This window comes from Pimephales promelas, chromosome 20, assembly GCF_988280905.1.
Source record: "Pimephales promelas chromosome 20, fPimPro1.hap1.1, whole genome shotgun sequence".
Lineage (NCBI taxonomy): Eukaryota > Metazoa > Chordata > Actinopteri > Cypriniformes > Leuciscidae > Pimephales > Pimephales promelas.
In genome coordinates, this window is record NC_142788.1 from 24,998,000 (window position 1) to 25,010,558 (window position 12,559).

At 36.0% G+C, this 12,559-nt stretch overlaps 2 protein-coding genes across 3 annotated transcripts; one reads left to right on the forward strand and one right to left on the reverse strand.

The window, feature by feature from the left end:
• The first annotated feature begins 462 nt into the window (after window positions 1-462).
• dazap2 (DAZ associated protein 2) lies at window positions 463-4,807 on the forward strand. Its single transcript, XM_039652969.2, has 4 exons — window positions 463-623; window positions 1,809-1,927; window positions 3,534-3,785; window positions 4,351-4,807. The coding sequence occupies exons 1-4, from the start codon at window positions 611-613 to the stop codon at window positions 4,477-4,479; spliced, it is 513 nt and encodes a 170-aa protein (XP_039508903.1). The 5' UTR covers window positions 463-610; the 3' UTR covers window positions 4,480-4,807.
• A 3,155-nt stretch (window positions 4,808-7,962) lies between these two features.
• smagp (small cell adhesion glycoprotein) lies at window positions 7,963-11,856 on the reverse strand. Of its 2 annotated transcripts, none has more exons than XM_089124581.1 (4): window positions 11,674-11,814; window positions 9,687-9,740; window positions 9,222-9,284; window positions 7,963-8,395 (listed from the first exon to the last, which is right to left on the reverse strand). In XM_089124581.1, exons 2-4 carry the CDS (start codon window positions 9,718-9,720, stop codon window positions 8,223-8,225), a joined length of 270 nt encoding a protein of 89 aa, XP_088980707.1. In that variant the 5' UTR covers window positions 9,721-9,740; window positions 11,674-11,814; the 3' UTR covers window positions 7,963-8,222. The 2 variants fall into 2 exon arrangements, with proteins under 2 accessions (XP_088980707.1, XP_088980708.1); XM_089124582.1 differs by having other exon boundaries at window positions 8,073-8,395; window positions 11,784-11,856.
• Window positions 11,857-12,559: the final 703 nt, after the last annotated feature.

Here is a 12,559-nt window from a genome sequence, read left to right on the forward strand (position 1 = left end):
ATCTATCTTCATAATATCATTGACTCTTGACTGAATATGCTAGTGTCGTTTTATTATGCTTACTTGTTTACCCAACAGCTATTACAATATATTTTTGTTATTTAAGAGCCATTTGAACTATGCCTTTGAATTTGAAAACAACATAAAACCACTGCAAGAGAAAACAGATAACTGGATTTTTCGCTCGAATACCAATCATTACTTAGATACCCTTTTGACAACTTCCCTTTGAGATAACTGCTGCCCTACTCATACAGCTATTTACATATAAACAAGCAACGTAACATAATATAATTCATAATGTATATATAACTTAGTATTACATTTACTTTTATAGTACAAAGTTGGGCATACAGACACTTTCATTTCCGACATAATGTGGGTCATGTATTTCTCTTTAACAGGGAGTGGCGTCCAAAAACTGACGCTGGCATGACGTAGCCCCTCCCAACACAAATATACTCAAAGGAAAGCCCGACGAAAACAAGGAAGTAACGAGCAAGAAAGACGAGGAACTTTGAGTAACCCTAATATTTATTGTCAAATAAACGCAGAATTCGGTCTGTTGAAATTCTCATCCCCTAGTATATTTTATCTACAGTGAAGAACAATGAACAACAAAGGTAAATACGCGATCAACTCCGCTCTTTTGCTATTTTGCTTAGCTGCTTCCTAGCAACTACCAATAGAGTTAGCCGTCATAACCGACTTACATAACAAACGACTTTACATACTGAACTCTTATGGATTGTGCGCCAAAAACATTTATGATTGACTACCTCGTGACGGAAACTGTAATGTTTTACGTGAGAATGTCAGATTTCAGCGGACTGGCTAATGTTTTGGAATGAAAACGGCTAAAGGGTAACGTTAACTAGCTTCGCTGCTACAGCGCGATGACGTGATTAGAAAGGTGACCTCATTAAGAGAACGAGACGTCCGCAACCTCCGTTTAATCATTAAGTAATAAAACCTACACGTTCTTCATCAATATACCGTGGTATTAAGAACAGTTTGTCATATTTTTTGTATTGTAATTTAGCTGTCAGTTAAGACGGGCCTATTCGCCTCTTATTTTTCTATTCTCGTTTTCATTTTTAGATGCTTATTGTCTTATATAGGCCAATTGTAATTTAGCAGTCAGTTAAGACTGGCCTAACTGCATCTTATTTTTCTATTGTCGGTTTCATTTTAAGTGTGTATATTGTATTATAGTTTAATGTGCTATTTTGTATACAACTTTATTCTTTTTTTTTTTTTTGAAGATTATGTGTTCTTTTTAAATGAATTTATATTAATCCACATTTCATGATCAGGTTTAAAATCGGCATGAAACAGAAGTTGCAATAGTTTTTTCTTCCCTTTTGTGACACATATCCAAGTGAAACAGCTTCTCGAACAAGAAAAAATGGAGGGCAGGACTTGATTTTGTCCATCGGGAATTGATTGGATCGTTGGAACGTTGTGCTTTTCTATTGGTCGATCTCATGTGAGTGACAGGTTGCCCTGCCCTCACGCCAGTAAACACATCATCATCAGAGAAGAGATGTTGTTGCAGAGATGTTATTTTGATTAAAGATTATGAGGGCACATGAATAAAAAAATATTGATGTGCATTGATAAATCAGATATAATAAATATTGCAGTATTCCATGAAAAAGCAAGAGTGACTAAAGAAAGCCGCTGACTGGTTTCTTTTGGTCAATATTTTTAGTACATAACCCAAATATTACTCTTTTTGCAGTAAATTAACATAGGATTCTGTCGTGTTATTGATTTGACTGTTTTTCTGCTTTGTGTCCATGCAGGTTCATATCCACAACAAGCTGTTTACCCTCAGCAGAGCACAGCATCCGTTTACCCGCCTGCTATGCAAGTTCCTGCTCAGGTGTCTCCATATCCAGATGCCCCTCCCCCATACTCTGAGGTTACCAGTACTAGTTACTCTCTGTCTGGTCATGTGAATGTGCAGTATCTCATAGTATAAAAGGAGTAGGAAATACCCATATTTTTAAATTAGTTTGAAGGTAGGGTAGGATATTTTCTAAATGGCTAGCAATAGCAAAGTAGCTTTGAAAGCATTAGATCCCACCCTCCAAAACACATCACAAACGCACACAGCAGAGTTTGCTTAGCTCACGAGACGAGAGATGGCACAACCTCCTGTCTCAAAGCACATAACATTACAATAATAATGAACATGAACAACATAAAGAGCACTCACCTGTACCACCTGACTGCTGCAGATTCATTTCGGTGTTGATGATGTTGCCATTAAAACTCAAATCATTTCAAATCACAAACAGTATAACGTCACAGGTTTCAATCTCGTCCAAATTACAGTAGTTATGGCGTGAACACATAAGCTGGTTGTTTTGGTTTAGGAGGAACTATTAAAGGCAGCTGCTGTTTGTTTGCGGCGCATTGTGACTGTCTGTCTACAACTCTACATAGCATGAAACACGATGATGACGTGTGATGACGGAGGTGTGGAAATACATGTGTTGTCAGGCCAGTAGGACAACTATTACATGCAGACTGAATGCAATGATTGGACGAACGTTTTAAGGTCCTACGCGTTCCACATACATATACATATATATACATATCTCGACTCTCTTCACATCCTGATAGCAAGTTAAATGGTCTAAATGCATTTATATATATATATATATATTTATATATACACACACAAATCGAACAAATTGCCTACCCTGCCTTTAACACTGAAGAATCCACATTCCCTTACTCAAGACTGCATGCTAAAGATTCCTTCCTTTTCTTAGAAAATGCATAATTTCTGGAAATTGCTTTTGATGAATCATCTGTTGTGATGCAAGTGCCACCACTCGGACAGACAATGCAATTTAACTGATGAATTAAGGCCCGTTCACACCAAGGATGAGAACTATGATGATAAAGATGTAGTTAAAAATCTTTCTAAATGGAAAAGTATAGTTGAGTCCACATCACAACTAAAGCGGTAACGGCACAGAGTAATGACTTTCACAACAATTTTTCCAGCTGATGAATGATAAAAAACATTGACAAGAACCAATCAGAATCAATCTTGCTTTAAAGACCTCGGGCATTTAAAGCGTCAGATGACCAAACTGCAGTGTGTGCTTATTAATGAACAGAACGACATTGTGCATTGGTGTGATCACTAATATAGTCCCAAAGGAAAGAGGTATTCTAGCCAGTATGCTAGATTTGTAACAAATAACTTGAGAAAAATGAAGCAATAAGCCAAAAGAGGCCACTAATCTCAGTGAATTGATTGAGTTTGACCTTTTTTTTTTTACAAAACGGCATCAGAAGTGAAATAATAAAAGATACTAATGTTCAATTAAATAATTATTATAGTCATTTTATTAATCATATCTTTTTATTTATGGACTAGCTATGCCATAACAGATTGTTGTTTATCTGCATTTTAAAATGGCTTCAAGTGTTTGTTTTTTTTAATATAAATTGTATTATCCCATACAAATATCATTAAAATAACATTTGAGGGTTTTTACATTCCACAGGTTTATCAGCCCAGGTATATGGCTCCTCCCCCAGCCCCTGGACAGATGGCCCAAATGACCTCAGCATACCCTGGTACTCAGATGTACATGCCCATGCATGCTCAGTCTGTGCCAATGGGAGCCATGGCCTCCGGTGTCCCAATGGCTTATTATCAAATGGGACCCATGTACCCTCCTGGCTCTACCGTCATGATGGAAGGTGGATTTGATGCTGGAGCTCGCTTCGGGCCTGGCGCCAGTGCTTCCATTCCTGTGAGTATTACCTTAGCCAGGAAGTAATATCCATTTATATAGAATATAATTATATGTAAATGAACAATCTTTACTCGTTCTCCATGTTACGTGGACCGAGAAATTGACGTTTATTTTAGTTTTGACAGCTCCTGGGCCTTTGCAGATTATACTTCTGAGTTTTTGTTTCCCCGCCCACGGACAGTCGGATCGTCAGAGGGTTATTAACAGAACAGTAGATTTGCAAGAGTATATAATCACTGAAAACCATATCATACTATGTCCACTCTTTAAACAGCATTATGGTAAAAAAACGAAACACTGGCAACCGCTTTCTTACCTGCGCACAACAGCGTTTTGATTTGGGAAGTTGTGCGGAACTGACAGAACGCCAGTTTCTTTCAGTTTTTTCCCTCCTGACTTTTTGCATGTACTCTTTTGTCCTCGAGAGAACCATTTAGTTCCAGGAAATTGATTTGAAATTCCCTGTAGGTTCAGTCTTTTCTCAGATCCTATAAATTACTATTTACTAAATGTTCTGTGGCTTAAAATGTACTTGCTTAACATATTTGTCTCTACATTTAAGCCTCCACCTCCTGGTCACCTCCCTAACGCTGCTCAGATGGCGGCCATGCAAGGTGCAAATGTCGTGATGACACAACGCAAGGGCAACTTTTTCATGGGCGGCTCCAACGGCGGTTACACCATCTGGTAACAGTAAACATCACCCTGGGCCTGGACCGAAGCCCTCCTTTCCCTCTCCCTGGTTCCCTTTACCTGTTCTCCCACGCCTGCCTCCCTTGGGGCTGCTTGGCTAAGCCACAATACTGATTTAATCTAATGGAATGTAATATTTTAGAGCCCCTTACTCAAGGTACAATACTCCGCTGTTGATATAATTGTGTCAAAGCGCAGTTATTGCGTATTCACGATAAACCGCTTTCAAAAGTGCATGATATTTGTAAGATTGTAAGAACTTCTAGTGATCATATATGTCATCCATCATAATTATTGGTTGGCTAAGACAACTTTTAAGGTGAAAACCAGGTCATTTTTACCTTTATTGCCACTGGCGTACCTCTTACAACTTCATTTTTATAGTACATTTTCTAGTTTTTGGTTGTTTTCTTGAGCCGGAGATCATGCCAAGAGAACCACCAAGCCGGTTTTATCATCCGTGTAAAGTAGCTATGCACTTGAAACGTTCTCTTTGAGTAGTACGCTTATCTAAGCCTTTCATTCCTATCATTATTAAGGTCTTGTCAGATTTGTCAAATGTGGATGTAGGTGCTCGAAATTAAAGAGAAAGTGTGTTTACAAATTCAAACAGCGGTGGCGTATTGTACCTTTGGGCAAGCGTATATAAATATTATCAGGTGCCAAAACTGCACCATTATTTAAAAATAAAGGAATTTACATAAGAATGAACCTAAATGCAGTAAAAGAGAGAGCGAACAAGACAAACAAAAGTCGGACTTTCTTTTTTTTTTTTTCTGAATATTTTCCCTCCTATGTCGGATACCCAGAGCTGTACATATAGCCGTTTAGAGTGTGTTTTGTGTGTTCCAGCTCTATGTGCTTCTTCACAAACCTCTTTAGCAATTTCCACAAAGGTAAAGTTGTTTACAATGGTCAGGGCTTAATCAAGAGACGATTTATTTTCAGTATTTAAAATTGTTTGGCACATCAAGCATTTTGTTTGTTTGTGGGGAGCTGCTTGTACCAAAGATCTGGACTAGAATGCACTAAAAGCTTTTTGCTTTTTGTAAGTCTTCTTCTGTCAAAGTACATCTGCACTCAGATTCATACTGAAATAAGTAAACATATCATATTTAGATGACGGTGACTGCTTTGCCGGTGTCACGCACCAGGTAGAGCACACCACTGCTGTGACTGCATTTTGTAGGGGGGTTGTGTTGAAAAATATATACATGTTTCCTAGTTGCATCTTGATGTTTCTGCATGCACTTTTCAGTCATTTTGTTCTTAATAAAAAGTTATTGTTAACATTTTTTAGAAGTACTACAAGATTAATTTATGTGCACTGTCAACCAATTCTGAACTGTTTGTGCCGATTTCTTTTGTACATATGCTTTTAGATACGAAAACAGCATCAGGTACACTTGTTGCCGCATTGATGATTTTTCGAAGCAGCACGGTAATACGTAGTAGCATACACAACGGCTTGTGTTCGGGTGTTGATTTGTTAATGTTTCACAAGGGATTACAGTTTTCATCACATCTGTAACGTGACTTAAAATGTTTTTCCTGACATGAAAGGAAAACCTCACCGAGTTACACCAGCAGTTGTCTCCACCACTTTTTGCTCTTGTAATTTATTTAATTGCTAAATCCTCATTTCTACTCCCAGCAGTGCTGGAATGCTCTTCAAAAGTCTGCTTGACACTACAATTCTGTAGCAGTTACCTGTATTATATGTGACTGTAATTTAAAGTGCTGCTTTTTTTGCTAGATAATGGAGGTGAAATGCTTAAAAATGCTCACTTGAGTTTATTCTCCATACATTCACTGGTATTTTTTTGCCATTTTGTCGTATATATTTTCTGATTGGTTAAAAAAAAAATGAAACAAAAAAAAAAATAGGGAATTTCATGATAGCTTGGCAAATGGGGCTACTTTTTAGGCTTTATGTGTATCAGGTGCATCACTGGGTATCCGACACTATAGTTCTAAAGGCTTTGCCCATCTGAATAAAAAAACATTGAGGTAGATTTTCTATCTGCAAATAAAGAAAAAAAGCAAAAAATTCTGATGTCTTTTTAAAAAAAAACATGCCAAGTATGCTGGCATTGCCTTAGCACCATTTATATAATTTTCCGTGACTTCTCATGTTGGTTATTTGAGTTTGAAACTTCTGACCTGGTTATTCCTAACCTGACTTTTTATTACGTATTCAAATCCCATTTCATTTATTTTTACTTTGCTATGAAAATAACTCAAGGCAAAAAAAAAAACATGAGGGCAAAGTCTTCAGAACTCTTTATCTGTTTCAATTTTAGCGCAGCATTTTATCTTGGCATGTGCCACCGTGTGTTTGTGTATGCAATGTAGCGGATACACTGCTTATCTTGAGCCTCAATACCATGACAGTCACGGATGGTATACGTGTTTGTGGGCACTACAGTTCAGGGAACCCTTTTAATTTTTTTTTTCTATATATATAATATAAAATAATTGTGATGGGTTATAATGGATGCATACTGCAGCATCATGGAACCGAGGTCCTTCCTAGTTTGCTACATGACAAAATGATCTCCAGTGAATAATGTGGTGCACTTAACTTTTTTTATACTAAACCTTAAGTATAAAACAAAATTTAGAATAAAAGCTATTTTGAATTTTGAACATCTGTGTTGTAATATGTCTTTCACCGTTTGGTGTGGAAATTTTTGCCTGCTGACTGGTTTATGTGAAGGTTTATCTCTAGATTACAACAAATGTTTGACTAAATGTCTCTTGAAATTCACATTTAATCCAAAGCAAGACCGTATATAGATCTTGGAAATTGATTATTGTTATAAATTACAATTCAGAGGCTTAAATAGTTGCATGGATGTCTTGTAGACAAATTAAATTAAGTTTTACTAGCAAATTTGAACTAACATGCCACTTGTATTTGACATGGTGTTATCTTCATTAACCACAGTAACGTATTGATAGTGCAATAAAAAAAGAATCAAAATCCAATATAAATTACATTCATTTTCTTAAGATAAAAATGTAACCCTGCACAGAAAAATATACAGTATCATATGTGTTTGACATTATGATCAGCATCTGTCTGTTTTACAAATAATGAAAAAGATAATTATATTTGGCACCGTTACAGCATGGCTTTGTACAACTTGAATTATAAAACATAAAAAAATCAAAAAATGCTGCCATTAATAAATAATAAAAAGCCAGGCTAAATGGTCAAAGAGAAAAAAGAAATTTGTAAAGCCACAAATGAACACTAAGTGACTTCTAAGTGACTCAAAATCTTGTTTGTACGGTGCCTCTAATGTTTAGCATTTACCACTTATGTAAGCAGACTTCTAATAATACCTGATAATATAACTCATGCATATGAACTGTGTAATTTCTGCTGAAGTAGCGAATACATAGTTTGGATTGGACTATAAACTATGTACAGGCATAACAATTTTATAACAAAAAAAAAAGAAGATTGTCCCAGTAACTGAGAGTAACTTTACCATACCAAAATCGATGGTGAGCTTATTGACATCATGGATAAACAGCTCCTTTTACTTATGGCTCAAACTGAACTCAAACAGTATCCATTCAACTAAGCATTCTTCCTCACAGCACAGGCTAGTGGCTTATGTCCCATATGTCCTTGCATATAAACCTCTCTACATTGACTATTTAGATGTCTGAAGCAATCCATGCATTTTTAGCCAGATCATTGGTCGAATCCCTATGATGCTAAGCAGTTCAGATGAAGTATTCCTTCTTGTTGTCTGTGACGGTGTCATTATAGACTTGTTCTGGGTCTACTCCTGGCGCCGGCTCACCTGCAGTTCTGTAAACACCCTTACTGTGGCACAGGTATCGGTACAACAGGAATCCACAGAGAGCGAGGGTCACCAGGATCAGGGCAATTACCACTAGAAGAAAAATAAAACGCATTTTAAACAGCTGTCAATGGACAATAGAACAAATGAAGATATATTAATACTCAAAAAATAATAAAGTGGAAAAAAGTCCCCATTAAAAATAATCGAATAATCAATTTTTTTCCAAAAAATCAATTCTAAAAGGCTTAAAGATAATTAAAAGCACACAGCGTTTTTGGTAAATGGTTTCATATCACATAATAAACAAACTATTTTTATGACATATTCGTAATTCATATGATAAAATAAAGCATTATTAACACAATCCAACCTGACCTGAAGTCAATACAGTGAATATAAATGGATGTATGCATTTCTAAGTGCAAAATTTGTCAGATTCAAAATGAACAAAATTCAGTTATTGAATGTAAACTTTAAGAAATGTCATTTTTACCCTTTTATTTCAGAAGCATGCATTCAATTGATCTAAAGTGACAGTAAAGTCATGTATAATGTTTCAAAACTTTTATATTTCAATGTTTTTTCTTTTTTTACTTTATTCAACAAAGAATCCTAAGAAAAAGTGTCACGATTTCCACAATAATATTAAGCAGCATAATCTAAGAAATGTTTCTTAAGCAGCAAATCAGCATATTAGAATGATTTCTGAAGGATCATGTGACACTGAAGACTGGAGAAATGATGCTTTTCCATATATATCATTGCACAATACCTTGCAAATCTGAAACTGTCCCTACAAAAGCTTTCCAGGAGTGTCCAACACAATCTAATTCAGTGGGTTTGGTCTAATATCATGATCTGCACTGACGTGTCCTATAGTATAAAAAACTAGACTGATAGACTGGCTGACATTTACCTCCTATTACAGTCGAGTCTGTTTGTGGTGTAGCAGCTGTAGTATTTGCGGCAACATCTGTCACTGTGAAAAAAACAAAAACACTGAAGATGACACAAAACCTGTATGTCAAGATTACATGCACTAAAACGTGGAATTACAACCATTTCAGCTGGAGAACATGATCAGCATTGTTGAGGAGTAATCAGATTAAGAGAAAAAAATATCAAAGCACGATGTTAGGCATTAACTGTGCGTAGATTTTATTTAATGCTTCAGTACTACACCAAATGAGGCCAGAATTGAAAAGTGTACATGTATTACGTATATGTTAAATAAATTGTGTTGGTGCCAAGACAGATTATATTGCACTAGGCTAATATACTGTTCTGATACATTGTTTGATATGAGTGACACACCCAAAGTCTGTGAGGGAAACTTATTATAGTTTGCTCTTTATATTAGAAGAAAAGGTGCACAACTTACCACTATGTACAATGCTAGTCATGGTGGAAGTCATACTTGTATCGGAACGGACACCTATGTGGAGCAAAATAAAGACTTGTGTCGACAATTACATTTTTAGTATCACCTGTGACTGTGAAAGAGTCATATGACTTATTGAGTAAACCTCATTTATATTACATGTGGACAAACATCACTGGGTTGTGAGACAGAAGCATCACTCAACAACCTGTACATTACAGTCTACTGACACTGACTAAAGTGAGAGACTTTTTGGGTCAAAGGACTTTTCAAATACACCCATTTTTCAAAATAATACACATTACAATTTAAGGGACGTTCCACGGTACAGGTGCCTTTTCTAGTTTGATAGTGATTTTTCAGATACATTGCTTATGTTGTCACAATTATGCCACAATTATGCGGGGGTTTTTTTAAATGAAAGATGAAACTGACATTACAAATGTTGTTCAAAAACACATTTTGACTTCTCAATGCTGGTTCACTACACAAAATGTTTAAATTAATTGATTAAGAGGATACATCATCCTTGGAAGTTCACTTGTTAAAAGGATGACAATGTCGTTATGACAAGGTGTTTATTTATTGAATAGTCAACTAAAATCTAAAATATACAGACATAAAATGACTGTGTATGTGTGTGTAGTTCATGTATCCTCTTACGTTATGGGGACAAAATGTTGCCACAATGATGGCAATACCTGAAATCTTTAGGGACATTTTTTTTGGTACACAGAGTCGTTTACACCATGCTCTCTCGTCTCACACCTTGTATCCTGTTTTGGTATCGTAAATCAATTTAATTGCTTAAAGAATACAGCGATGATACACACTAAAAAAATTTAAAAAAAGTGAAAAAATGACTAAAAGGATGTGTATCATAGCTGTATTCTTTACTTTTTTTTGGTCCCTCTGAGGAAAACAGCTTATAAGTCATCATACTAAATTATGTTTTTGAAAATGTAAAACTGCACAAAGAAAGCCCAATAAAATATGGTTGGTGTTATGATCATTATGTCTTTATAATGTCACCACAATGAAACCGGTGTGTGTGGCCTGGTAAACCCTTTGTGGGAGCAAAATGTCCCCATAAAGATGGCAATATCCAAAATCCTTGTGAGTCCTTTTTTTGGTCCCCATGAGGACTTATAAATCATATACGTGATATTTAAAAAAAAAAAAAATTCAGTTTTCTGTGATTGGTAGGTTTAGGAGTCGGGTTAATGTAAGGAGATATAATATACAGGTTGTACAGTATAAAAGTCAATATATCTATGGAAAGTCCCTATACAACTTGAAAACAACGTGTGTGTGTGTGTGTGTGTGTGTGTGTGTGTGTGTGTGTGTGTGTGTGTGTGTGTGTGTGTGTGTGTGTGTGTGTGTGTGTGTGTGTGTGTGTGTGTGTGTGTGTGTTAAAGTTGGAAACAAAAGGGTGGAGACAATGAGGAAAGTCAAAAAAAATCATTTTTGATGTAGTTAGAAAAAATGTCTAGCACTAGGCCTAATATAAAAAACATTAAAAGTTGAATGACCTGAATTAACTCTTCATTATTTATCTCATATTTACACACACATGTATAACGTTAATGTACACACAGTATAACCCATTTTATGGAACCGACCTTCTCTTATAAATAAATGCTGTAGCAGCAGTCACATGTCTCACTTCCGAAATTTAATTTAAATTTAACTTTCCTTGTTACAAATCTTATAGGGTTCAGAGACACACGACGCTTATTTAGGCACAGTAAACACACGCTAGTAGTAACGTTACTGGGGTCGCCAAATACTCAAAGAAACAGTGTGTTTGTAGAGGCATCCTAAAACTAATTATGTTATTGTATCGATGGTAGTCGGAAACACCATCTCACACTGTGAACGATCACTTTAAAAAGCTGCAAAACTCTTACAAATAATTGAACAGCTGTTCAGCCATTTGAGACCGTCAGATCTACTTTTAGTCCAACAGGAACAAAATGAAACTTACCTGAGTGCTTGAGTGTCAAAGTCGCGGATGAACAACTTTTCAGCTAAAGATGGCGATCACGGTGATAAAAGTTAAACTTCAGACTGATCAATAATGAACAGTAGACTCACTGCGTTCTTTTCAAAGTAGAACAGCGTAAAGACACCACACGCTCACCGAGCGATGCCTGATTTTGCTTGAATCATTCTTTTGAGTCGAATCTTTTCTGAGCTTGTCTCGAGTCAATAACCATAACTGACTCATTTAACCCGTATTCGAAACAGAGATTGTAAAATGTCCGTAACTTCGGGGCTGATTGTTATTTGTTTAGTTTTATTATTTATTAAAACATGCAGAAACATTTTTGTGACTAAATGAATTTTAGTAGTTTAGGCCAAATGTAAATGAAAAATATGTTCCGTTTCTAATATGAAAATATGCAGTTTTCTAATAGCCTACCATAGCTGAAAGTGGTTTTAAAAACCACACTAATAAAACGTAATAATATATATAACTTAATAAACTACTTTTATTGGGACGTTTGGATCATGGTTTGGATGCGTAACATGCGACCAGGTGACGTAATTGCGTCACGAAGTAAATGAACGGTTGACTCGTTTATGAACAGGTTCTTTGAAACAAATAGTTCAAAAGAGCCGATTCACGGAAACGAGGTGAGCTTGTGCGCGTTCACAAGAGTTTCCTCCTGCCCGCTCCCCTGAAGAGTCAAACAAACAATGGTCGCATTCCACGAAATGACTAACCAGCAACCACACCAGCATGCTTGACTAACCTCTGAAAAATAAAGAACGAGGATTCATTTGGATCATTAGTTTAATTGCTTGTGTAAAACAAACAAAAATAAAAACAATAGGCGAGTGGTAAGTTAATTATTAGTAAAAGTTGT

Bases quoted from the DNA above. Each gene is read 5' to 3' on its own strand.
- dazap2 (XM_039652969.2), top strand. The intron at 1,928-3,533 runs GTTACCAGTACT...TACATTCCACAG, and splicing joins CCCCTCCCCCATACTCTGAG to GTTTATCAGCCCAGGTATAT. The intron at 3,786-4,350 runs GTGAGTATTACC...TCTACATTTAAG, and splicing joins GCGCCAGTGCTTCCATTCCT to CCTCCACCTCCTGGTCACCT.
- smagp (XM_089124581.1), bottom strand. From the start codon at position 9,720: ATGACTTCCACCATGACTAGCATTGTACATAGTG. The intron at 9,285-9,686 runs GTAAGTTGTGCA...TTTTTTTCACAG, and splicing joins GACTAGCATTGTACATAGTG to TGACAGATGTTGCCGCAAAT. The intron at 8,396-9,221 runs GTAAATGTCAGC...TTTTTCTTCTAG, and splicing joins AGACTCGACTGTAATAGGAG to TGGTAATTGCCCTGATCCTG.